At 50.4% G+C, this 24079-nt stretch overlaps 1 protein-coding gene across 8 annotated transcripts in view; it reads right to left on the bottom strand.

Moving 5' to 3' along the window:
- VAV2 (vav guanine nucleotide exchange factor 2) overlaps positions 1-24079 on the bottom strand; it is a 125364-nt gene that overhangs the window by 92188 nt on the left and 9097 nt on the right. For 7 of the 8 annotated variants that reach the window (XM_048325276.1, XM_048325277.1, XM_048325278.1 and 4 more), the window contains exon 2: positions 4639-4755. The exons of the other annotated variant lie outside the window; for it this stretch is intronic. In XM_048325276.1, the coding sequence (XP_048181233.1) occupies positions 4639-4755 (117 nt within the window). The remainder of the gene's footprint in view (positions 1-4638; positions 4756-24079) is intronic. 8 annotated transcript variants of the gene reach the window in all.

Raw genomic sequence — 24079 nt, 5'->3', positions numbered from 1 at the left:
AGAATATACACGCCCTTCTTTTGGAGAATTCTCCTCACTTCCCTCCCCACCCGCCGCAGTGACACAGCTATCCGAGATGTTCCCAGCTGCCACAGGATCCCCCTGGGCACACAGCCAGTGCCACAGAGCCATCTGAGGAGCTGGCACAGCGGGCCACAACATGGGAAGCCCCGTCCGGCTGCCTGGGCCTCCGGGGATTTGTCAAAATAAGGGACAGGGCTGGGATGGGACGTCCAGCATGGCTGCCAAGCGCTGCTCGCCGCTCCCAGACACTATAGCTTCATGCACTCTGCGGTTCTTGGCTCCAGGAGGTCAGAAAAAAACCCTAAAAGTCAAAATGGGAGAAGAGGAGCTGCTGCCACCACCAGCAGGTCACAGCTGGCCCTGGGTTTGCTGCATTACAGCAGCTGTTCATCCGAAAGCTCTGCAGTTTTCACCTACCTATATTAATTCATATAAATCTCCCCCTTCTCTCTGCCCAAACTGTGTTAAAAAGGCACCCTTAAAAATACTGCTGCAGGGCTAGTGGCTTGTACATGACGTTAGAGATGCTGGAGGGAGGGGAATTCTCAGCAGAGAAACAGAAACGCCAGCCACCAACTCTCAGTTATGAATCCCCTAAATAATTCTGACAGTGCTCCCCACCCTCCTGACTGAAACCGAGCAGAAAACGGAGTTTTCTGTCTCTCTGGCAGCAAGGTGGGGTGTGACACAAAGGGATGGGGGGGACTGTGGCAGCTGAGCCCCTCCAGAGCTGTCCTGACCCACCCAAATGGATGGCAAGGTGGGATCCCTCACTTGGAAGATTCTCCAGCCCCAGTGCTGGGGATGGAACTGGGGACAAACAAAGCATCCGGTGAGGACAGGCTGGATCCCCCCAGAGCTCTCCAAGAGGGATCCACACCAGCCCATCAGCAGGAGGAAGGGGACACCCTTACACTAAAAAACACCCTGAATACAATTTCTTTGAATTTAGAAAGGGCACCCATCACTTCAACTCTGATTTCACTCCCACCTCCAAGGCAGCTCTTGGCACAGCCACCGGAGCGTGCCAGGCTCGCAGCCACCTCCCCACCACCCACATCCCCTCCCTGGCACTTCAGACACACGAGATCAGCCATGCCAAGCCCTGCCCCAGCCACACACCAGCAAAATCTTGGTGGCTTTAGCTGAGAGGGAGGATTGATCCAGACCCTGCTCCAGACCCTGCTCCAGCTGTGAGGTGGGTGCAACACTCTCTCCCCAACCTCTGGACCAGAACCAGAGTGGAAAACACAACTTTAATCTCAGTACCAGCATCTCCTCCTCTTTCAGCTGACCTGTGAATCACTTCCCTTTTTCATTTTTAGAAGAGCATCGTTTTGTATCCGTGGGGCAGGGGAGGGAAGACCCTCTTCTTGCAAAAAAAAAAGCCTTTTTCAAGCAGAGCAAGAACTTCAAAAGGAATTCGGGACGATTAAATTCACATCAGGAGGGCAGAGAGGAGCGGGAGGCCAATAAATGGCACGCTCCACAGGTTTATGAATATTTGAACTATATTTCTTTAAAAAAAATAGTACATTACTGCAAGTTATTTAAAATGAGTAACTCCTTTTAATGAACCTGGCTACCATCACGCTGACTAATAGAGTAATAAAGAGTTTAATCCATATTTATGTACATTTTTTGTCATTACAGTTGGTGCCAATAAATTAGCAAGTCCAATAAGAGTTTGATTTTATACCATCACTGCTACTAAATGTGTAACAACACACAGTACACGAGCACCAGCTTTTTATTTCATTTCTTTTTTTAAGAGCCAGGCTGTACTAACAGAGACTGGGCACAGCAACCCTGCAGAATCAGACCCTAATTAGGGATGAGGAAATATGAACTGGGGTTTTACTTCTGCATCCTGCAGCCACGGAGAAAACACTTCTGCAGATGCCACTGGTGACTTATGGAGAGCTCTGAGCCACTTTAAAGGGATCAAATTTTCAAAAATATTTAAGAGCCAATTGGTAGAAAGCAATACAACCACATTTTTTTAAAGGGGCATGGGTAGATATACAGGCACCAGCATCTGGGATCACTTCTGGAAACCTCTGTCATGAAACACAGCACGGCCCCCACCACAACAGGATTGCTTAATAACTGGACATGGGGAAAAAGAGCTGGCTGTGAGCAATTTCAACTGGCCATGAGCAACTGGAAGTGGCCTTTGGGCTCCCCTGGGGAGCTGGGAGACACTGCAGATTGCGGGGAAGGTGACGCATGCATTTGGCAGGAGCCCATTCCCAGCGTCCCACGGAGCCAGAGACGGAGCTTTCGCGCTCCAGTGGGATTTGGGCTGGAGAAGCCCACATGGTTCACGATCCCATTTCACCAGCTGTTACCCTGCTGACAGCAAAAAGTAGCTTCCCAAGCTTAAAACTCAAGGAAGAAGCAAACCCCACACGTTCCTGGACTCCAGGAGCCCCCAGGCACAGTCGCTCCAGTGGGAGGGGCTCCATCGATCCCACGGCAGCTCCTCCTTGCAGAAGCCCTGGCTCAGGAGCCAAAAGGAGTGATGGAAACATGGAAACCTCTCTCAGAATAACAGCTGGGCAAGGCAAGACTGAGGCATCTGATTTTTCATCCTTTTTTAAAGCACCAGTGGTTTTCTAACACTAAAAAAACCCCGAAGATCCAAGGCCCTTTACGCAGAGGTTGGCACCACAAAAACGCCAGTCCCCGCCTTTCTCCTCGGTAATTACCCTCCAGCCATCCCAAAAGCTGCTGGTAATTGCTGTCCCAGTGGCCTTTTGGTTTGGAGGAGAGGAATAATTATCCCAGTGGCATCCAGAGGGGAAACACCCAACACCACTCCACCAAAGCCTCCCTGCAATTAATCGCTCGGCTGTTACTGTGCTCTGTCAGAAACTCCTTCTACATGGTGTAAGTGTCTTGTACCCAAAAAAATACTATTGATCTGAGGAGTGAATAGCTCCTGGAAGAATTTTTTGTGTGTGAAGTCTGTGTTTGGCCAGTGGGGACGTGGATTTGAGACTCCTTTTGCTCTCGCCGTGACTCAAAACGGAAAAGGAGCTCTGGTCAACAGCAGATTTTTCCCTGTTTATTTGCTTTGCCACTGCTGAACACAGATCTGAGGATAATGTGGGAATGAAAGGTGGTGAAGACAATGGGATTGTTTTGACAGGCTTCCAGAGGGATTTAGGGTGGTGCAGAGCTGGACAGCTGATACCTTCACCAAGCTGATAAAAAAAAAAGAGATTTTTGTATAGAGAGTCTGTGCTTCCCACATTTTCTATGGTTGGTTGAGGATGACGACGACATTGAAACAAGCACGACGCAGGCAATAAAGCACATTTGGGTCTCTTGGAAGTTTATGACACATTTCTTTCCCAAGTCTCCAAAAAAAACCAGATTGCCATGAGGAAAGAGGGAGTGGCCAATCACCTCCCCAGGTCACAAAGCTGAATGCACCCCCAAAAAGTGAACAGGGGGAGGGAAGAGCTGTTCCCTAAGCAGACCAGAAAGGAAATCAAACTCTGCTCGTCAGCTGATGTGCTCCAGCAGTGTTTAACACCAGGCCCTATTAACAGGCATCAGAGGCAATCTGAAACTGCACAAAGCAAGAGACAATGTGACGAGAAAGCAGCATTTTAATTAGCAGCAGTTCCTTCCCCAGCCCAAAAGGTTCCTTCTGTGCATTCATATTCCCAGAACAACAACTGCCTCCTTATATTCCATAAATCAAAAAAAACCTCATAAAACAAGGCACTGCAATTGCACATTCCACATAATGGTCCAGAAATAAATTAGGCAATAAATATCAAATAATATATCCCCATCAGCAGTGAAAATCTACTCCTTGGATAATCAGGAGGGAAGATGCCTTCCAGCAGCTTATGTCTGGCAGCTCGAAACACGTAAAACAATACAGAGCTTTAATAAATCTTTTATCACCTTTTCTGCTGAAGAATATAGCAATTGTCCTGGGTAATGGCTTCCCTGAGCCCTTTATCCATCAGCCCTGATGCAGCTGGTGTCAAAGTCAGGGGATCAGAACAAGAGCCACTTGTCAAAACCAGGCAGAGTTATCCTTGTTCAGTGTTTGGTGCCAACTATCACCTACAGCAACACGTTTTTGGGAAGCTCAGGGCACTCATTTCACCCTGCCCTGAAACTCCCTGACCCCACAGACACTCACTGGCCACGTGACGAAAATCAGAGGTGATTTCAGCAAAGTTATTTTGCTCTGCAGAGGTGGCAGCAGATGGGGAAGGACTGTGCGAGGTGTGGACCCTGTGCAAGGTTTGATTCCAATCAAAAACACATTGGACATGTCCTTTAGAGATTGATCCCGGAGACTTCTCAATCTAAAGCAGAAAGCCTGAAGGCTTGGTCTCCCTCCCTTGAGGACACAGCAGAACCAACCCCCAAATATACCAAATCAACCCCTAAATACACTGAGGACACAGCAGAATCCTAAACACACCACGAGCACAGGGGAACAGGATCCAGGTTAAGGATGCAGAAGCTGCTCAGAAAACCACAAAACCTTTGTATTTTCACCCAAAACCTAGAGCACAAGCCCAGGGAACAGCCCCGGTGCCAGACTCATCCCTTCCCAGGAGCTCCGGAGTTAAGCCTTACCTTTCCGAAATCCCGCACATCGAAGAGGTCGAAGGGATCAAAGAGGTCGCTGTTCCTTAACCCAAACTTGTCGTGACACACTTTTAGGAAGGTTCGGATGTTCTTCAAGCAGAGAAACTGAGGGAGAATAAAAAAGAGAAAAGGAGGGGAAAAGTGAGCGAGACAGGCACAAATTGTAACTGAGATTTACCCAGTTAGATGCAAGACAAGTTAGCAGGGACTGAGAAACTCGCACTGCAAAGCCAGGCAGGAGTTTATTTGTTGTTTCTGAGGATGTCAGGCTCTGGCTGCCCTGCGAGGGCTCCTGTGTTCTCAGCTGCACACCAGGAACACAACGCCCCTTTGACAAACAAGTTTCTCCCAAGGTAACGCTGCATAAGGGCTGCAAAACTCAAGCCAGGACGTTTCCCTTTCAAGGTCGAAGGCAAAGATAAATTACAGCTGATGTTCCACAGAAGCCCAGTGTGGAACGTTTTACCATTTCCAGCATGATCCCATTTGGTTCCCTACAGAAGGGGCACGTGTTACAGCAACAGGACAAGGGGGGATGGCTTCAAACTGCCAGAGGGCAGGGCTCGATGGGATATTGGGAAGGAATTCCTGGCTGTGAGGGTGGGGAGGCCCTGGCACAGGGTGCCTAGAGAAGCTGTGGCTGCCCCTGGATCCCTGGAAGTGTCCAAGGCCGGGCTGGATGGGGCTTGGAGCAACCTGGGACAGTGGACGGTGTCCCTGCCCAGGGGTCAAACTGGATGATCTGCAATATCCCTTCCAAACCAAACCCTTGGTTATCCAGCGTGGTCGACTGGCAGAGCAACATTAAGTTTCTCTTTTTAAAAATCCTGTCTTTGGCTATAGCAATAGAAGGTTGTTTATCCACAATCATCAGGGATTCTGAAGCCTGAGGACTCCAGAGGGTCTCACTCCAACGGTGCTGCCTGGCAGCACAGGGGCTAAAGAAGAGAGAAATAAAAATCTGCTTCTTTTTTGCAGCTGCGTCACCTACACCCCTCATCTGCTGATCCGGCCAATGAACTTCCCTTCCTTCTGCCTCCTCACTGCAAAATCCCTTCAATTTATCACTGTATCTTTAGGCAACTCTTCACTTTTTCAGCAAATTCCTTACAAATACCTAACAAACATGTTAGAATCCTAAGGAAATCAATCCATTAAAGGGGTGGATCACCCCCATGGGATCAACAGGCAGAGGAGCCAAGCTGCCTTTGGGTGGATTCCCTTGGCCTGGTTTTGTCACACGGCACAATCTCGGCTCCCCGAGCTGTCATCAAACACACCCCATGTAAAGACACCACTTGCAAACTTCACCTAGGGTTCAAAGCAAAAGAAAATAGCTTAATTTTCTTTTAATTAAAAGCATCAAAGCAGAGTCTTTGGGGCTGTGGTATCTCCGGAGCCGTGGCCCAGGCGCAGCTCGTTATCGCTGCTTTGGGGATTAGGCACGAGGTTTCCAGCCATGGATTAGCAAAACCACCTCATTAACAACTGGCTGCTTCACCTACACAAAGCAAGAAATAACCTTTTACCCTTCTCCCCCACGCCACGGGGCCAGCGAGTGACAGCAGAGCTTCCCCAGCATGGGAGGGTGGCACAGGACAGTCCCATCGCATCAGAGCCTTCTCATGAGACAAGCTCATGCCAGAGGCAGGAATTGCAAACAAATCTGGTCTTCTAGGGCATTCCTCTATCTCACATAAACACTGCAGTAAATGTAAGTGTCTAGGCTGTGAGGTTTTGTTGGTTTTTTTTTTTTTTTGGAATTGCTTTACAACCTCTCTTGCTGACACAGGTTATTTCATAACTTTATCTCCTGGGTCTCTGCAAGAATTTACACCGCGGGCTGTGTGTGTGCTGCTTCACCGCAGTCCCGCTGATCCCAAAGTTCCAGCATGTGCTTATTTTAAATCCTTTTTAAGCCTCCAGTTTTGAAAGTTAACAGCACAGGGTGCAGCCACAATTACACACAGCAGGATGCAAACTCCCTCTGCAGAACCGCCCTGCACGTCCGCAGCATTCCCTCCCCAGCTCCCGCTCATCCCAGCACCGAATCACACACTCAGAATCACAGAATGCTTTGGGCTGGAAGGGACATGCAGGATTATCCAGTCCCACTACTCCAGGCTGCTCCAAGCTGGCCCTGGACACTTCCAAGGATGAGGCAGCCACAGCTTCTCTGGGCACCCTGGGCCAGTGAAGGAGCCAAAGCTGATTTTGCTCATCCAATTCAGATGTGGAAACCACCTCGCCACAGCTGGTAAATGAGTAGGAGGCACCTGCCACAGCGGCAGTGCCCTCCTGCAGCCCCAGTTGACATCAGCAAGGAGCCACCACACCGCCAGCCAGGCCCTGAGCGCCAGCAGGTGACAAACACCGAGGAAAAAGCCATATTCTATTTAAAGAGCTGCTGAAAAAGGCCTGATGGAAAACACAACAAACACAACTAACCAGAGCCCTCCTCCACCAGCGAGGAGCTGGCAGCAGAGCAAGGCCACCACACTGCCCACAAGAAATGCCACCACTCAGGATGACAACTGCAGGGGTGTTTCACCCTCTTTGAGCACCAGAAGTCCACGTGGGGACACCCAGTGTGGGTGTTGGTGGCACAGTTCACCCCTGGCACTATTTCTGTGGCCAATCTGCAAAGTGTCATCTTGTGCTTTTGATTTTTTCTGGCATTTCAGGGTCGCTGCTGATGGGAGACGATGAATTCTTGGCTCAAGACTGTTACTCAATGGCCACATGTTAATATTAGCTCCAATTTAATATGGGCTGTGCCGAGGCCACTTTACTCACCAGTCAATCACACCTTTGGACAAGCAAATGTTTCGCAGGAGAAAAAAAGAGAGAGAAATCGATGTTCTCCATGGGGCTCATTCAGCACCTGTCAGGCCCAAAATCAATGGTGTCATTTATCTGCTTGGAGCGAGGCTGGCGCTGAGCAGGGCCCTGAGATCTCCCCTGGTGCAACACCAATTCCAAGTCGTGCCGCCACCCTCCTGTGCATCCAAAACAACCTTGGGAGCCACCAGCCGTGGCTTTTGGGCCCAGACACCATGCTCAGCTCTGGAAATAGACCTGAGAGCCCAGCAAATTCCATGGATGCCAACATTTCCAGGCTCCAGAACAGCCACGGCATGAGTCCTTGGGTGGGGAGAACATCCTGGGCACTGCAAAGCTCATCAGAGAGGGAAGAGGCGATTGGAACAGGGATGGGATTGTGCCAAACGGAGCGAGAAACTCGTCCGGTAAAACCAAACGCCTTGAAGCCTGATAATAGATGAGAAAAGCGTGGTCAGCTCTGCCCCAGCCCTTGGAAGGTTGTGAAGAACCAGCACTAGAGAGAGGCAGCAGAAGGGCCCCATCACCTGCGCTCAGCCAGTTTCACAAGAGCTCCATTTATTTTTAACCACTCTGCAAAGTCATACAGTGAATAAACTGCTCTAAACTCCCACTGCGAGCCCTCGGCCACCCTGCTGGCTGCACAGGGGGTGGCAACAGCCCCAAAGCCTGGGACGCACTGGGACCTCCTCAGCAGCTTCTGGGATGCTGCTTTTTAAAGAAAGTTTTCACGATTTTGTCTCTTTTACTGGATTCAGTGAGTTCAGAGACTCCTCAGACGATCACGGCGCATCCGAAGGGTTGTGCCGCTGAGTATTTTGTGCCACTCCAACTCAGAAATGCACTGGAGATGCCTTCAGGGGAAGTCAAAAAAGGGATGATTTGGCACTTGGGATAACTCCACGTTGCACAGGGACACTGGGATCCCAGCAGGGCCATGCCCAGACACCCCACAGCAGGAAGGGCAGGTCAGATGTTTCTGCAAGTGGAAACTCCAGCTCCGGGGGTGGGAGAGGAGCCTGTGGGAAGGTGTGGGTGACTCAGCCCCTCACCCCTCCTCACACCCCGACTTCAGGCCCCTCCCTGCAGTCCCCGAATGACTGGGCACCCGTGGCACCTGCGCTGCTGAGACAGGAGCCATTTCCAATGCAAATTCATCAGAAAAGAGCCAACTACTCAAGCTCCTCGTGGTGGGTTGGAAACACTCCCCAGCCCCACAGGCTTGAAGGCCACACATGCTCCTGACACCCACCAAAACTGCTTTGTTAAAGGAAAAAACACAACCATTTTGGTTGGAAAAGGCCTCTAAGATCGAGTCCAGCACTGCCAAGCCCTTCACTAAGCCACGTCCCCAAATGCCACATCCACACCCCACTAAATCCCACCAGGGGTGGGGACTCCATCACTTTCACTGACAAAAAGCTGGAGAATGCAGCAGCAGTTGCTCAACAACCAAACTGGGATCCCAGGTGGGGTCTGAAGGAGCATCAAAGCAGCCTCTGCTCCTTACACCTGGGATGGCAAAAGGGAGGGACGTGCAAGGCTTGGGAATCTCCAGGAGACTTTTTAAAAAATGCCATAAAGCACAAGAAAAGGAAAGAAATGAGGAGGATGATTTTGCCTGGAAGGGCAGGAACATCCAGCAGCTCACAGCGTTTTGGAAAAGTCCTTTTGGAGAGGGGCTGGGGCTGTGGGGGGAGCACACAGTGGCACACGGGGTGACCGGGCACGCGGCCACGCGCTGAGCGTGGCCAAAGCCGTGGGCTTGGAATGTGTCCTGCAGCGTGCAAGGAATGCTGCAGCTCTGCTGGGGGAGATAACCCCACTGATGAATGACGAAAAGGACTTTCTTTAGCACTTCCTGGCTGTGATGTCAGATTTCCTCTTATCTCACTGCCGGCACCGCTCGAAAGCACCGGGCGATAAGTGAGTCCTCAACCGGGAGCTGGGAGCAGCTGCTGATCACAGGCTCTGCAAACGGGCAAGGGAGGCTCTCTCCTTGGGAAAACACATCGTTTACAACGGGAAAACAGGTGCCCCATGGCACAAACCTCTGCAGAAAGCCAAAGGATGCATCTCTGAGCCACGGCGGCGAGTCCCCCTGTGCTACTCTGACATTGCAAAGGGGCATCGAAACTCCCTTGGCTTCCTCCACCATCAGGAGTGGGGAGAAAGTCCAAAAGCATCCAGTGGGAGCTGCAGGGCTGCAGCATCATATGGCAGGGGTTGGGATGAGGTGGTCTTTAAAGTCCCTTCAAACCCAAACCATTCTCTGATCTACAACTGAAAATCACGACCTGTATCTGATCTCTCCAAATGACTCTGCCTCATCCAGCTCCCCTCCACATCAAGGGCTCACCAGGACAGTTTTGGGACCAGCAATGAGTCAAAAGCACCAGAGGAGCTCGTATTACCGCCCCCAGCAGCGCCAAATCTCCTGTGGCTTTGTTCCTCCCGGCTTTGTTCCTCCCCAGCTTCGCCCCATTGTCTCTGGTGCAGAGACAGCACAAAACCTCTCTGCAGAGAATTCCCCTCCACATTTGGATTCAAGTCGCAGCTCATCAATTACTTCAGATGGACAGATTAAATTTCAGGTTGTTGGACAGCAGATTTATCTATTGAGAAGTGAAGAATGAAATTATTTCTCAAACAGTTTAGCACTATTATTCCCACCCCCCCCTCCTTCCAAAGCCATTCTCATTGCTGAGCACTCCAAGGCTGGGCAAATTCCACTTAGGAAGGCTGATTAATGAGCCTGAAACACTGATGAGGGCTGACCTCTCCACAGCTTCTCCCTCTCACATCCATTCACAAGCACGATTTATCCCTAGGAAAGCACCTCAGGGAAAGCAACCGTGTATTTTAGCAGACACCCACAGCTGGGCACTGGGAAGACTGGGGAAAACAAAACCTACAGCAAGCAAAGGTCCTTCCCAGGGAGGAGAATCAGCCAGAGCTCCGGGGGGATGCAAAACGCCTGCACAAGCTCACCAGGAGCTTCCACCTTGCTCAAGAGAAGCACACAGGCATCCAGCAGCAGACCAGGACAGGCTGCCAAGCCCTGCTCTGGTCCTCACACCTTCGCTCATCATCGCCCTGGCACGGCTCAAAGGGACAAAGATCCCCCAGTTACCCCATAGGAACTTCCCATCACGGCCTGTGGGCTCTCAAAGGGAAGAGGTCTCTCAGTAAACAGTATTAAACTCATCAACTGGAAACCAGAATGTACAAAGAATTGTGAAAATAATTTAAAACTACAAAATAAAATTAAGAAAAACAACAAAGAGAGGCTCTGGAGTAACCTGTTAAATACCCAGAGGTCCCAAACCTCAGCCCCAGAGGCAGAGGACACTCTGAGTGGGCTGCTATCACCCTGCCAAGCCCAGCGCTCCAGGAGCTCATCCTATTTTATCCAAGGGAGGTTTTCCTGACTCCTGAACTCCTCCTGAGGACTGCCAGGTTCGTTTCCTCCATTAAATATGGAAAAAAAAATGAAAAAAAAAAGGCTGTAAGTGTGGCTAAACCCCCATCAGGCAGCTGACGAGTCCAAGATAACTCAGGGCTGGAGGAGGGGTCAAGGATCCGGTGACATCCGTGAGCCTGGAGGAGGGAAAAGACGTCACAGGCAAGCCCAGATGTTTGTGTGCTCTGAGGAGAACTCCCACCAGCAGTGATGACCTCCCCAAAGCCCAAAACCACTCCCTGGTGGCAGGAGAGGCTCTGAGAGCCCGTGCCAGGAGCCAGCAGATCCCACATTCCCGGGGGAGCGCTGGGCTCCGTCCGTCTGTCCATCCAGGGGTCACCCCACGGCACGCGGGGGCTCTAAATGAGAGGAAGGAAGCTGCAACTTCCCGAAGAAAACGCTGGACCTGCTGCTGCTGACAGTACTTCCCTCCTTTGTGGAGCCCTCCCGGGCCTGCAAACGCTGGGAAAGCCGGAATTGTCGAGGTCTTAAGGCTTTAACTGCAATGCCTGGGAGGGTTTCACCCGTGGCGCTTCCAAGGGCTGAAATTCCCCCAACCACCCCAAATCCGGCGGGTCCAACAGGTTGAGCACTGCTGCAACCCCCAGCCACAGGTCTGAGGTGTGTGGAACCCAAACCCTTCCCACTGAGGTTTTAGAAAACCCTGGTCAAAGCCCTGCGTCGCTGATCGTACGCAGAGGTCGATTTTTTAGGGTGTCCCTGAGAGATCTGCAGAGCCAATCCTGGGAATAGCAAGAACTTCTGGCAAAATCAGGTGGGCACAAGCCCTCTCTGACAGCCCTGGTCTGGCAGCAGCTCCTGGGGGATGGATGGCAAGGCACGGAGCAGAGGTTTTGCATTCCTGAGCGTGGGAGGAGCACCAAGGGTCACCAGCCTGCTCCAGAGGAGAGACCCAGAAACTTCCAAGCTTCATCAGTACCACAGCAAATCCATCCAAGGTGGTTCTTTTGGGCTTTCTCACGGAATCCAGGAATCTCAGACTCCTGCATCCCAGATCTGGGTGTCTCCACAGCACACTGACAAATCCAGGCTGGGCTTTCCTGAGCAATCGGATCCGAGGCTGCAGAAAGCCTGGGAGCAGGAGAGCTTGGAGGCATTGCTCAATCTGCCCACATGTGGCACCCTGAATGGAGATTTCCCTTCCACACTCCTCAAACCCAGCCTTTCTCTCTTCTTGCTGGAAGAAATGCAGCTCCCTCAGGGGAGCTCAGTTAAAATAGGAGGGGGAAAAAGAAAAAAATGAAAAAAGAGATGTCGTAGCTCATACTGTTGTTGTGAAGTCCTAACTGAGGATCACACTTCACTCTGAAAACACGACCGCAGATAAGAGATGGGATATGTGAAAAATAAATCCTGATGAGAGGATTTTATTCTCAATCAAGAAATGAGATAACTCCGTGCGTGGGAAGGCTCCTGCAAAGAAAACTCAAAACATTTTGGCCAAGCCAAAGCTTTGAGACAGGACTTGACCTGAACCATGACAATCAAATTATAACAGACCACTCAGCTGCTCTTGAGGAAAAGGAGGAATTGCGTAAGCCCAGATAGAGTTACACTGCAGTGCTGCGCTTCCAGGGAACTTTCCAGGCAGGCATTGTCCTCCTGCTCCTCAGGCTGGCGCAGCGAATGGAACCGTGATGAACTTCTGACAGGGCAGCGATGAGAAAAGCTCTGGTGCAGCTCTGAGATGAGTCAATAGCAGCCAAGCCAGCAAATCGAGCCCTGTCACGTCAGGCATTCAGGGCAGGCAGCAGCCTGCAAGCCTGGGCTCATTCGAGACATTCACACAACTCATTTTTGTCTCCTGAAAACCAAGCTGCCCCGTGAAAGTGCTGAAGAGCCAAGCTCTGAAATGTCTGTGAACCACAGAGTGGGACTGGAGGGTGCCTGCAACAGGAGACCCCATTGTCATCATGCAAAATTGTCAAAACAGTTAAATAATAACCAAACGTGTAAGGTGAATTAAAAACCTTTGTATCAGTTATAGAGGAGCCCCATCTGAGCAGATTTTAAGTACTGGATGTGTTCAAGGCCAGGTTGGATGGGGCTTGGAGCAACCTGGTCTAGAGGAAGGCGTCCCTGCCCATGGCAGGGGCTGGAATCCGATGAGCTTTAAGATCCCTTCCATAAAATCTGTGATTTTATGATCCCCAAACACCCCTGAGCTGGCATTAGACAGAGGCACATCCTCACTGCAGGGCACACTGCAGCCCCACTGCAGACTCTGCTTTCTTAAAACATCCCCAAAATCTGATTTTAGAAATTCTGCCACCAGACCAACAGCGTGGAATCTTCCAGCATCCCAAAGGCTTTTCTGGGAAGAGCTTGTATGACTGCCATGGCATTATTCATCCGTTGTGGGGAAATGCAATTTTTCTGCACACAGTCACGCTGAGGGGTGACTCCCTTCCAATTAGCCTCGCTTCACTTTCACAAAGCCTCCACAACTACAAATAGTGTGTTGTTTTCCTCAGTGCAAGCAGTGCCAGGGTACCTGCCAGGAGGCAGAACAAACAAACTCCTGCCACATCCATCCCCACAGAGCACAAGCAGAGCATCGCCCACAGGGAAATCACCACTGCAAAGCAAACACTCAGCCAGGAAAAACATTTGTAATGCCAAGTTTTTACCTTTTAAATGGGTGGTGGAGGAAATAAAAGCCTGGAAAAACCTGCAGATGTCTGTTGTGGTGAGATTTGCAGGGCCTTGTCCCACCACACAAGACGTGGAGGGAACAGTTCAGCTCTCAGATCACCGGAGCAGCCAAAGCTGGAGCTGGCAGAGGAGTTCTGCAGCCCAGGAGATGGAAACAACCCGCTCCCAGTGACAGGCACTGGGCTGTGTGACACCTCCTGGACTGCTGCCCAGGCTGCCAGCCACCCCCAGAGCCCTGCTGAAAACCAGGCCAGTGGGTTTGGAGAGAAACAGCCCCGAAATGTCACCCCAGGGGCCAGGATGGCGTTTCTAGAAGCAGACAACAAACATGCAGAACATTCTCTTAATGGCACCAGGTAATGATGCTGAAAGACACCCCCCAGCTCCTGCCTAGAGAAGGAATTAAAACCACAACACTTCTCACATGCTGGAGAACTGCTGCAGACCTGCACATGAAATCAAGCTGCATTTTCATGAGATTGAGCCCAAAATGTGCTTTTTAACAGGTCCCTGGATGCTCGTGGCTCCACACCAGGGCTCTGCACTGCCATCAGCTCCTCAGGGCAGAGATGGGGCTGGCTCGAACAGCTCAGCACCTTCTTCACCCCAAAAAGCAGCAGAAATGGGGTCGTGGGGTGCCCCTGGGCCAACCAAGCTGTGCATTGCTCCCCCAGAATGAAAAACTCTCCCGTATCCCAGCACCCACGAGCCAGACCTCGCTTGGGGAGGGAGCAACCACTGCCCAGCAGCTCCTCTGAGCCTCCTGCGTGATGGGCAAGAGTTGAGCACCAATCTCCAGCTCTGGGCAGTAGCAGGAGCTGAAGCAGAGGCTGGCAGAGCTGGGGAAAGCAGGCGGGGGTGCCTGGGGACCGAGGATGGACAGGCAGCCCCGGGGTCGCTCAGGGCTTCTTCCTCTCCTCAGCTTTAAATAATGAATGTTTCTGTTGCATTTCAGTCTTGGGAAGAACCAGTGCTGGGAACAGACAGTGGGAGCTGGGGAACAGGAAGGGTTTTTGGGAATGCCCGCAGTTTAACTGAGGCTGGGATGAACCCCCTGCATGGCACCTTCCTGCCAGGAACAGGAAAATGTCAGAGTTCCACATGATAAACCCACAACTGGGTGCTCAGAACTCCCCTGGCAGCAGGAGAAGCCCCCCATGAGTCTCCAGCAGACTCCAGAACGCTTCAGACCATGTCCCAAAATCCCACTTGTCCAAATACATCAACCCCAAATCCATTCCTGTGCACCAGGAAAGGAAAACCCACCCACAAACCCAGACACGAACACCCATTTTTCTTCCTCCCTAAAGCACTTGTGCTGCCCTGGGCAATTTGCATTCAGGGTATCAGTTCCTCTCCCTTTCAGCACTGCAAGGAAATTAATTAACTGAAGAGTAACTGTAAGTATCACAAAGCTTGGGAGGCCAAGACAGGAAATCTGAAGGTTAACCATCACATTTAATGTAGGCACGAGATAAAAATCAGACTGAACTTTGATCAGAGGTTGCTTGGTTGGGGTTTTTTTTAAAGATTAGAGGCTGTTATTTCATCAGTAAGATTTCAATTAAACATTTTCAGCCCTTATGGAGGAAAGAGAGAGGTTTAATTCCTTACTAGAGAGTATCAAGCACCATTGCAATCACTCTGCCACTTCGGTGAAAGCCAGGTGAAAAGTACAAGAGCCATCACTCCTCGATCCTGGCACGGTATTTTAAAGGAAACCCTAATTCTGGCAAGGATGCTGTGAGCCCCAGCAGGGGCAGGGCTGTCCCAACCTGCTCCACGAGTGGTTCTGCCCACAGAGCCTCCCCCTGCAGGTGCCCAGCACAGCTCAATTATCCCAATTCACACCACAGGAAGAAAACAGGCAGCAAAAAGGAAATCACTTCCCATTTCGAGTTATTTTTGCAAGGCGGAATTTAACGAGAGACTCCGGCCAGAATTGAGTCTGGTTCTGTGAAGTTTCCTGAAGCATCGAGAGATTTGTTATCACGATGAATTAAAGATCTTTCTGCAGTGGGCAGTGCTTCAGTTTTGGCCACAGACTCCAAGCCTGCCTGGATTTGGGCACAACGCCATCCCTGACCTCCCCTGAATTAAACCAAGGGGAGCTCCATTTCTGACCCAATTTATTTCAATCTCTTCTTGAGGATGTGACTATTTTACCGTACCTGGAAGATTTTTCCCTCCCTTCCCAAGCTCCAAAAGTAGAATTTATTGCCACAGCAATGCAGAACAGTTCCTGCTCTGCGTGATGAAAACAGGCTACAGAAAATTAATCTACTGGCTACTTAATTTGTAAAGCTGCTTAAAAAGGTCAGGTCCCCAGCTCATAAAAACCACCACTGAGAACAGATCCCAGCGATTACAGGAAACAAGGCTCTGGATATTTCTATAAATTAATACTTGGGAAGGATAACAAGATAACAGGACCCTCTAATTTAACACCCACATCCCATTCCTGGCAGCTCCTAGCACTCATTTATTACAGCAACACATCAGGCGTGCACCCAAAGCTGGCACCTGGGGCTAGAGGGGGTTAGAAATCCTCCCAAAATCTCCTGGATGCTTTGACTGAACCGTTTCCAGATCTGGTTTCAGATTTCTATAAGGCAAGTCTTCCTTTCTGAGCCAGTCTAACAGGGGCTAAACACACACAAGCAGAGAAATATTTTTTGTATTTTTTATCCTTTTTTTTTTTTTACCTCTACTAAAAATACGGAAGAGCATTGTTTTGTATTTTGTGAGGGGGTTCTATATTTTTTCAAACAAAAAGAAATTATTAAATTATTTAATGGGAAGTAAATTGTTTAATGGGAAGTTTGGTGTGGGGATTAATCACAAGCATCAACACCCCTGTGGTTCTGCACTGATTTACACTCACCTAAGCAGGAAAACTCCACTGGAAAGTCTCCCTGAGAGACAATGGGAATATCCAGGTGTCTCTGGGAGCCAACTCTGCCTCCCTCCATCCCCTGCATCGATTTGGGTCCTGTCAAACACAGCTATTTCCCCAGGACATCATTTCCTCTGGAACAACCTGCTCCGGTGCAAGGTGTCCCTGCCCAGGGCAGGAGGTTGGAACTGGAGGAGCTTTCAGGTCCCTTCCAACCCAAACCAGTCTGGGATCCCATGGAACAGGATTTAATGAGCTATTCACCAGCCAGACAGGAGCAGCTCCGCCAGACAGCGCACAAGCAAAGCTGACTGTTAATTGGAATATCTCAAATAAACTCTGATACCAGGGTAATTGCATTTGCAGAGCGTTAGGGAAGGTTGGGTTGCTTTTGCTGTGTCGGGCTAATTAATTTGGTACAATTTGAGGATGCAGATAAGGCCCCAGGGACATGTTGGGCTGGACCATTAATGCTGTATTTCAGCCAGAGGGGTGAAGAGGGGAACTGGCAGCAGCATCTGATTCCTTCTCGGCTGCTCCACTCCATCTCCTTCCAAAGCCACCCACTCTGCTGGAGTGGGCTGAGAACTGTCTGGACAGGAAAGGACAATATTTGGAGCTTAATGGGAGAGGATCAATAAGTCTAAACAGGCAGCAGCCCTAAAGGAGCTCACTGACCCACGAATTAAAGTGACTTTATTGACACAGTTAAGACCGAATCAACACGCAGTCAAACGCAGACTCTTCATTTCCCCTTTTTTTCTGGCAGCATCCCTGCTCTAATTTCCCAAGTACCACCCAACTGAAGTTAATTTTTAGTACAGCTGCATGTATTACTTCCTCCTGCTTTAAATTATCCCTTCTCTTAGCAACTGCCTCCACCAACACATAAACAGTGCAGAACTCGGGCAGAGATTTTTTGAGCACAGAATTAAGGTGCGAGAACAAGCACGGAGGTTTTCGTCAGACTTTTGTACACTCAGCCCCAAGCAGGAGTTATTAAAAACTCTGCCTTAGGAGCCAGCACGATGCATTTAAAAAGCCATACAGCAAGCATTAAGGCAGGTCTGGCTCCTGTGGAAATGGCTGTGGCACGCATTAGGCTGAGCTGTTAGGAAGAAATTGCTCCTCTGCATAATGCAAGGGAGACCACGCAAAGAGGGAGAATGAAGGCTCCACGGTCTTTTACAGGGCTATAAACAGCCAGGGAAATAAAACATCTCTCCTAAGGTGTAGCTTCCAATGCAAAAAGCTCTTATTCAAAGCGGTGCTGCCTGCAGCTCCGTGGGGGAAAGGCTTTCCAGCTGCTGAGTGCCTCGGGGAGGGGAGCAGAAATAACATGTCATGTAAAGTCATCGTGAGCCGTCACTTCTGCTTACACTCACCGAGCAGACGGAGGCTTCTCCTGGAGCACACTCCACCAGGAACAGCATTCCCTGGCCAGGGCTCCAGCAGTGACCAACATCTGTCTGATGGACCTCTGGCAAAGGGCTCCCATCCCGGGAGAGGGCGAGGGAGCCAAGGCACTGCGCAGCCTCTGCTGCTGCGATGGATAATGGAGCTTTCCAGGGAACAGAGCCTTTCCACCTCTGGGTTTGGGACCTGAAGGCACAGGTAGAGCACCTCAGGGCAGCCCGTGGTGGCTCTTCCCAGATCCCACATCACTGGGTGTGTGCTAAGGGGCACAGACAGGCCCCAGGGACAGCTGACCCTGCAGTGAGCCTGGCCCTGCACACCCCGGGAGGTGCTCACGCTTCTGATCTGTCATTCCCCAGCTTGGCAGAAGGGACCAAAGGGGTTTCATTGAGGTTTTGATCCTGCTTCACTTCCAAATGCCTCCTTCAACCCCAGGAAGCTTTCTTCACATTGCACTGAATAATCCAGGGAACATCCAGTAAAAGTGATGCAACGATCTGCAAAGCAACTGCGGCTCCAGTTTTGGTTTCCAGCCGTGTCAGCTCTTCCCTGGTATGGAGGGAAGATACTCAGACACTCAACTTTTGAACTTTTGTCCCTCCTCCAGCACATGGAATGAGCTCCCAGCTGCTCCGTGCCCAGCCAGAGTCTGGTCAACCACAGATCTGAATCCTCAGGGAAGGACTCCACGGTTACACAATCACCAGGATGGAATCCTCCTTCCCCACCTCCCCAGCCCACGTCAGGCAGATCCCACAACCTGAGAGCAGCACTGCTCCCATTTAGCCCAAGCTCCCAGGAAAGCAGCAGAGGTCCCTCTGGTCAGCATCCAGGCAGGAGGGACAGTCACAACACCTGCAAATTGCTGGGGTTACCTTGGACCACTTCATTCCTTACCCAGCTCATTTCCTCCACAAGAAGCTCCAAGGTCTCACACCAAACCAGCCCCAAATCTGCTCCCAAACCCTTTGGAGGGTTTGGAAATCCAGCTCAGTTCCCTTCCAGCAGCCACAACCTCCTCCCCAGCTGCCAGCTCTCTTCAGGCTGGGCTTTGGGAGCGCCCACTGGGAAGCATGGAGAAGGGACAGCATCCATGGAATGGTGTGGAGCAACAGTGGGAACTGTCCCACAGCTCTCCCCAAGCTTCCTGGAGCTGGAAGAGGATCCTTAGCAGCACCCAGGCCTAGCCCAGGAGGAGGAGAGGAGGAACACACACTTCTGTCCCCTTCCCTTCACGTAGCCACACACAAACTGCACAGCTATAACCCAGCAATAACCCAGCAACTGAGTCCTTTCTGACAAAAACAAATACTTGATTACAAAATCCAGCCCAGCTGCGTCTCCCCTCAGGCCCCAGGAAGGCAGAGGGACAACAAATCACTCTGCCCAGTGGTTCTGCTGAGGCAGAATGAGATCTCGGTGCTCTGCATTCCCAGATTATCTGGATAACCTTTGCCCAGGATCAGGGCCTCTGTTTGCAAAGGGCCTGGTACCAAGTGGAGCTTGGACCTGGGAATCTACGAGTAATGCAAAAAAAATCCAAAAAGCAGTGCAAATAACCCAAAGCAGTGCAAATGACCCAAAGCAGTGCAAACAGCAACATCTAAGGGGCTTTTTTGAGTATTCACATCCACTGCTAAAGGAGATTCCTAAAGAACCAGGGTGTGGAAGCAGCCCACAGCACCCTCCCCACAGCTGGTTTCTTACAGTTGCCTTAAACCCATCTAACTGTAAAAATCCAGCACTTGTTGGGTTTTTTTTCCCAGAGAAGTTCTGCAGAAGTTTTTTCCCAGAGACAGCAGGAATAACGATGCCAAAACACCCAGGGACAGCGTGTGGAACCCCAGGCTGGGCATCAGCTGCATCAGCCCTGTTATCCTGGGATCCCAGGGAGCAAAACATGAGGATGTCCGAGCTGAGGAGAGCAGGGTGGGAGGCTGAAGATCCATTTCAGTTGAAATGTCAAACCCCAAAGACCTGAGCCAGCTCCGGGCGGGATGATCAGCCAGTGCCAAGAGGATTTTTGTCCAATTTTTGAACAAAACCCTCAGTGGGTGGAGGAAGGAGAAGCTCCACGTTGATCCTTCAGCTCTCAAAGCCTGGCTGCTGACGTGCCAAAGACAAACCCAAGCAGTTATTAAGGCACCTTGAGCACAGACAGGTTAAACATCTCTTTTTGTGTGCGGGTTCCTGCCGTGCTCGGTGGGAGCAGCTCCTCCTGCCTCAGCAGCACCAGCACCGGGTAATGACAGCCCTGCTCGGCCGAATAACGGGTTTGTAAGGAGCCAGGTGCCTCATCTGTGCCACACAGGATCCTCACGCCATAACACTGCTGTTAGAAGAGCTGTCTCTCAAAGAAAAACCCAAATCAGAGCAGAAAAAAAACTGGTTTTTTTTTTTTTTCAGATTTTCCTGTGAAGAAACCCTGCAAAACCTGGTGGCTACAGGGGGTTATTCCTTCCCTCCCCCCTGGCTCAGGGGGTTGAAAATCCATGCACACACAGAGCCCCATCTTTGGAAGGTTCCTCTCTGCCCCTCTAGATTTATGAGGCTGCTTTCTACCTCTTGAAGTTTTACTCTCACTCCTTTCATTCCCATCCAGTTAAATCAGATGTTTAAGATCATTTTTCTCCCCACATAAACCAGGTAATTCAGTTCACTCAGTTCTTGCTGGTGGAGCCCAAAGCTCAACGTGGGTTGGTTTCAGTTTAATTTTTTTTAACCTTTTTACAAGGAGGGGAATTCAGGATATCACCAGTCATCATTCTGGGTTTATAAATTTTAAAACCTGGGCATTTTAAATTCACTTTCAAGTCTGCGAGGCTTCAGAGAACGTTTCAATCACGTTCTTCTGCGTCTCCCCAAAGCAATGAAAGCAGCGCCTGTTTGTCTGCCTCCCCTCAAGGAAAAATGAAACTGCCTCGTCACAGGACCCCAGGAAAAACACCAGGGGAGGAAGAGTCACAGAAATATTTAACCTCAGTGCTGGTGGTGCAGAGCTGTGGGTCAGACACGTGGCCAGGGCGAGCAGCATCCTGATCCCTGAGGGTGATGAGGGATGGAGAGGGACCAGAGCACAGGGAACACATCCTGGAAGTGCCAACACAAACCAGCAGCTCCTGGTGACCACAGCAAGAGCCAAAGGGCAAGAAAAAGAGACTTTTATGAGCACAATGTGCAGGGATGCCACCCACGGGATCAGGTCGCCGGGCAAGCAGAGTTATTTCAGGGATATTAAATATTCCCCCACACACAGCCAGCCCAGCCCCACGCAGGCAGGAGGACTCATCAGGCAGATTGAACCTTCAAAAAGAGCCTAAAGCCAGCAAAAAGTGCTCTTGGCTGTGGGTGAAATGACGAAACAAAGGACACTCAAACACACATCAGAGTCCCACATGCCAGCCCCGTCCTTTCCCACTGCAAAGGAACAGATTTTGCCCACGGTGCCAAAATTACCAGGAACTATGAAAACGCAGTGAGGCTTCATCTTCCATCAATAAATTCATTTATTTTTCTATAGAGGCTCTCCCCCACCCTGGCAGCTGTATGCTAATTCCCCCTCAGCACTGCTTTATTATCACTTGGAACAGATGTTGCAGCCACTCCAAAATCTGGAGGTTACAAAAACTATTAACCTAAGCTGGGCGCTCGGCTGAGCCTGGGAGGGGGTGAGGAGGAGGGAACAGCTCAGCCCTGTCCTTCTGCCACTGGTTCCAGCCAGGCTTTGCTCTCCCTGCTCCACCTCAGCATCCACAGCAACGATGGGATCCAAAACTAATTGACAAAAACACCCCCAAATCTCGTAAAACAAATACGGAGAGATCAAGGGAGATGCTGTGATTTGCAGACTTGCTCCAAAATCCTGGGGAAATTAGCTACAAGATCCCCTTGGGTTTTCAGCTGGGCACAAATGTGGATGCAATCAGCTATTTGGGGGTTTTTTTGGAGGTGTCTCTGTTGGGGGGGGGTGTGTGCAAACAAAGTCATTCCAACCACAGATAAATCCAACTGCGAAAGGTTTAGCATTCCCCATGGAGTTGCTTTCTCCAGAGCAGCCCAGTGTGACTCCTGGAGTAATTAATGCCAGAATCTATTTATGACCTTTGAATAAATTGTTCTTTTCTGAAGGGAAAGCTGTTAAACACGTTAGCAAATATAATTAAGCGGGAAGGGGGGGGGGGGTGATGACAAAAATCTGGAATTAAATCTCTCCTAATTAGAAATGCTTCTTGCAACAACCTGGCTGAAACCCCACTCCCAGGCAGATACTGGAGCTTCATTAAAGCCTCCTCATTACCCTTCCCGAGATAACCAAGCTATCAATACAAGGAAAATTCACTTCTAACCTTTGTCACCTCTAAGAAAAAAATATTTAGGTGTTCTCCATGTGGGGACGTGCAGCTGAGCACGCCGAGGGTGGGAAACGCAGGGAGGGAGAAGCAAAAGGTTTGTCTGACCTCTCACCCTCTCACCAGAGGAACAGGTTTGGCGGCTCAGGATATCTGGCCACGTTTTCTGCATCTCAGGTGAAGTTCTCACCAGTGAGACACTGATTGCATCATGCTCGAAGTGGCCAAAGCTGCGGGGAGTGGCAGCGATTAAAGCTGGGAAATCCTTTGGAAGTGTCCTCACTCCATCAGTGTGAGCATCCCTGTCCCTGGAGAACCCGAAATCGATGAATGAGGAAGGGTTAAAGCGAGGTAACAAATCTGTGATGCCACCCAGGAGCTTGCCCTCAGCACTGTGACCTGGAAACCCACTCAGGGATGATTCACATCTGGCAGGATTCTAGATTGAACTTGAAATGATTTCAGAAAACCCTTCAGCCATGGGGAGGGATGGGCAGGGATACCTGCCTGGGAATGTCCACTCCCAGCACAGACCAGTGTGGACAGGTCAGCAAAGGTCACATTTCATGTCCTGCAACTTCACCCTGAGAAATCCACCTTTTTAGAGGGAGCCCCACACTTCCAGCTTTCCTCCTGGGATGGTTCCTGCTGGGCTGGCTCCACGCTCCCAATCCCTTGGCAATCCTTAGGCCTATTTTGCACCTTGAAAACTTAAAATTTTGCACCAGGAGCAGCCACCCCACTGGTCCTGCAGGCATCACCCCAGAGCTGGAAGCTGCCTCAGCACCACAATAATGTCCTGTCCCCAAAATACAGAGCTCTGCCATCACCTGGGCTCTGCCCAGCACCAGCTCATCTGGTGCCAGGCATCAGAATAAAGCCATTTACACCCTGCAGATGCAGCATCTGCTGCCAGAGGGGCACTGAAGGGAGCCCCAGTTCAGCCACCCAGGGCCATGCTGTGCTGAACAGCTGCTGCTCCAGCAGCAATTCCCAGAAAACAGCCCCAAACCCTTCAGCAGCAGCAGGAAAATAAAGATCTAGAAGCTGGTCTATAAAGGGGAAAATAAAATCATAAACTCTTCTGCTGGGTTTGCTAGGAAAATTCTGGTTTATTTTCTGTTTAAAGCCTCAATTCTCCCACAACTATGGGAGGAAAAGCCTTGTCTCCTTCTTTTTTTGTCTCCTCCCCTCTCCAAGACTCACCAGTGATTTTCTTGGAAGATCACTCACATGAGAAAGTGCTTCCCATAAACACAAAGGCTCTCCATGTGCACACAAGCCTGTCCCAATGCTGTGCACATTTCCTGTCCTGGGGCCATGCCACTCAGCCTGGGATTTCCAGGGCTTAACACACTCCAGCTCTTAAAGAAATACAATTTTATTTATATATACATATATTCCTCTCTTTCACACACCTACTTCTATCCCATATTTTATATATAAAACATATTTACACCATCACAGATCCATCTCCTATTCTCGCTGCTTCTACCACAAAGCCCAACCTCTCAGGAGCACGGCTCTGCTTTAGGAAAATCCTGCATCCCCCCATGAACCTGAGAGCTCCAGGAGCATTCCAAGCACCTGACAGGCCCAGAGGAGCCAAACAACTCATCCTGGAGAGCAGAACCAGCGGGTGCAGCACATCCCCCTGCGGGGCAGGTGCTCGGTGAGGACCCGGTGACAGATCCTGCCATGGGGTTTTCCCACAGGGATGGAGGAGCACATCCCTGCTGCCACAGCTTTGCCACGGAGCACAAGGAGCTCCCAGCCTGGCTGGACATT

This window comes from Corvus hawaiiensis, chromosome 21 (assembly GCF_020740725.1).
Source record: "Corvus hawaiiensis isolate bCorHaw1 chromosome 21, bCorHaw1.pri.cur, whole genome shotgun sequence".
NCBI classification, from domain to species: domain Eukaryota; kingdom Metazoa; phylum Chordata; class Aves; order Passeriformes; family Corvidae; genus Corvus; species Corvus hawaiiensis.
The sequence above is the reverse complement of the archived record's forward strand: the minus strand, read 5'-3'. Positions and strand labels throughout refer to the sequence as shown.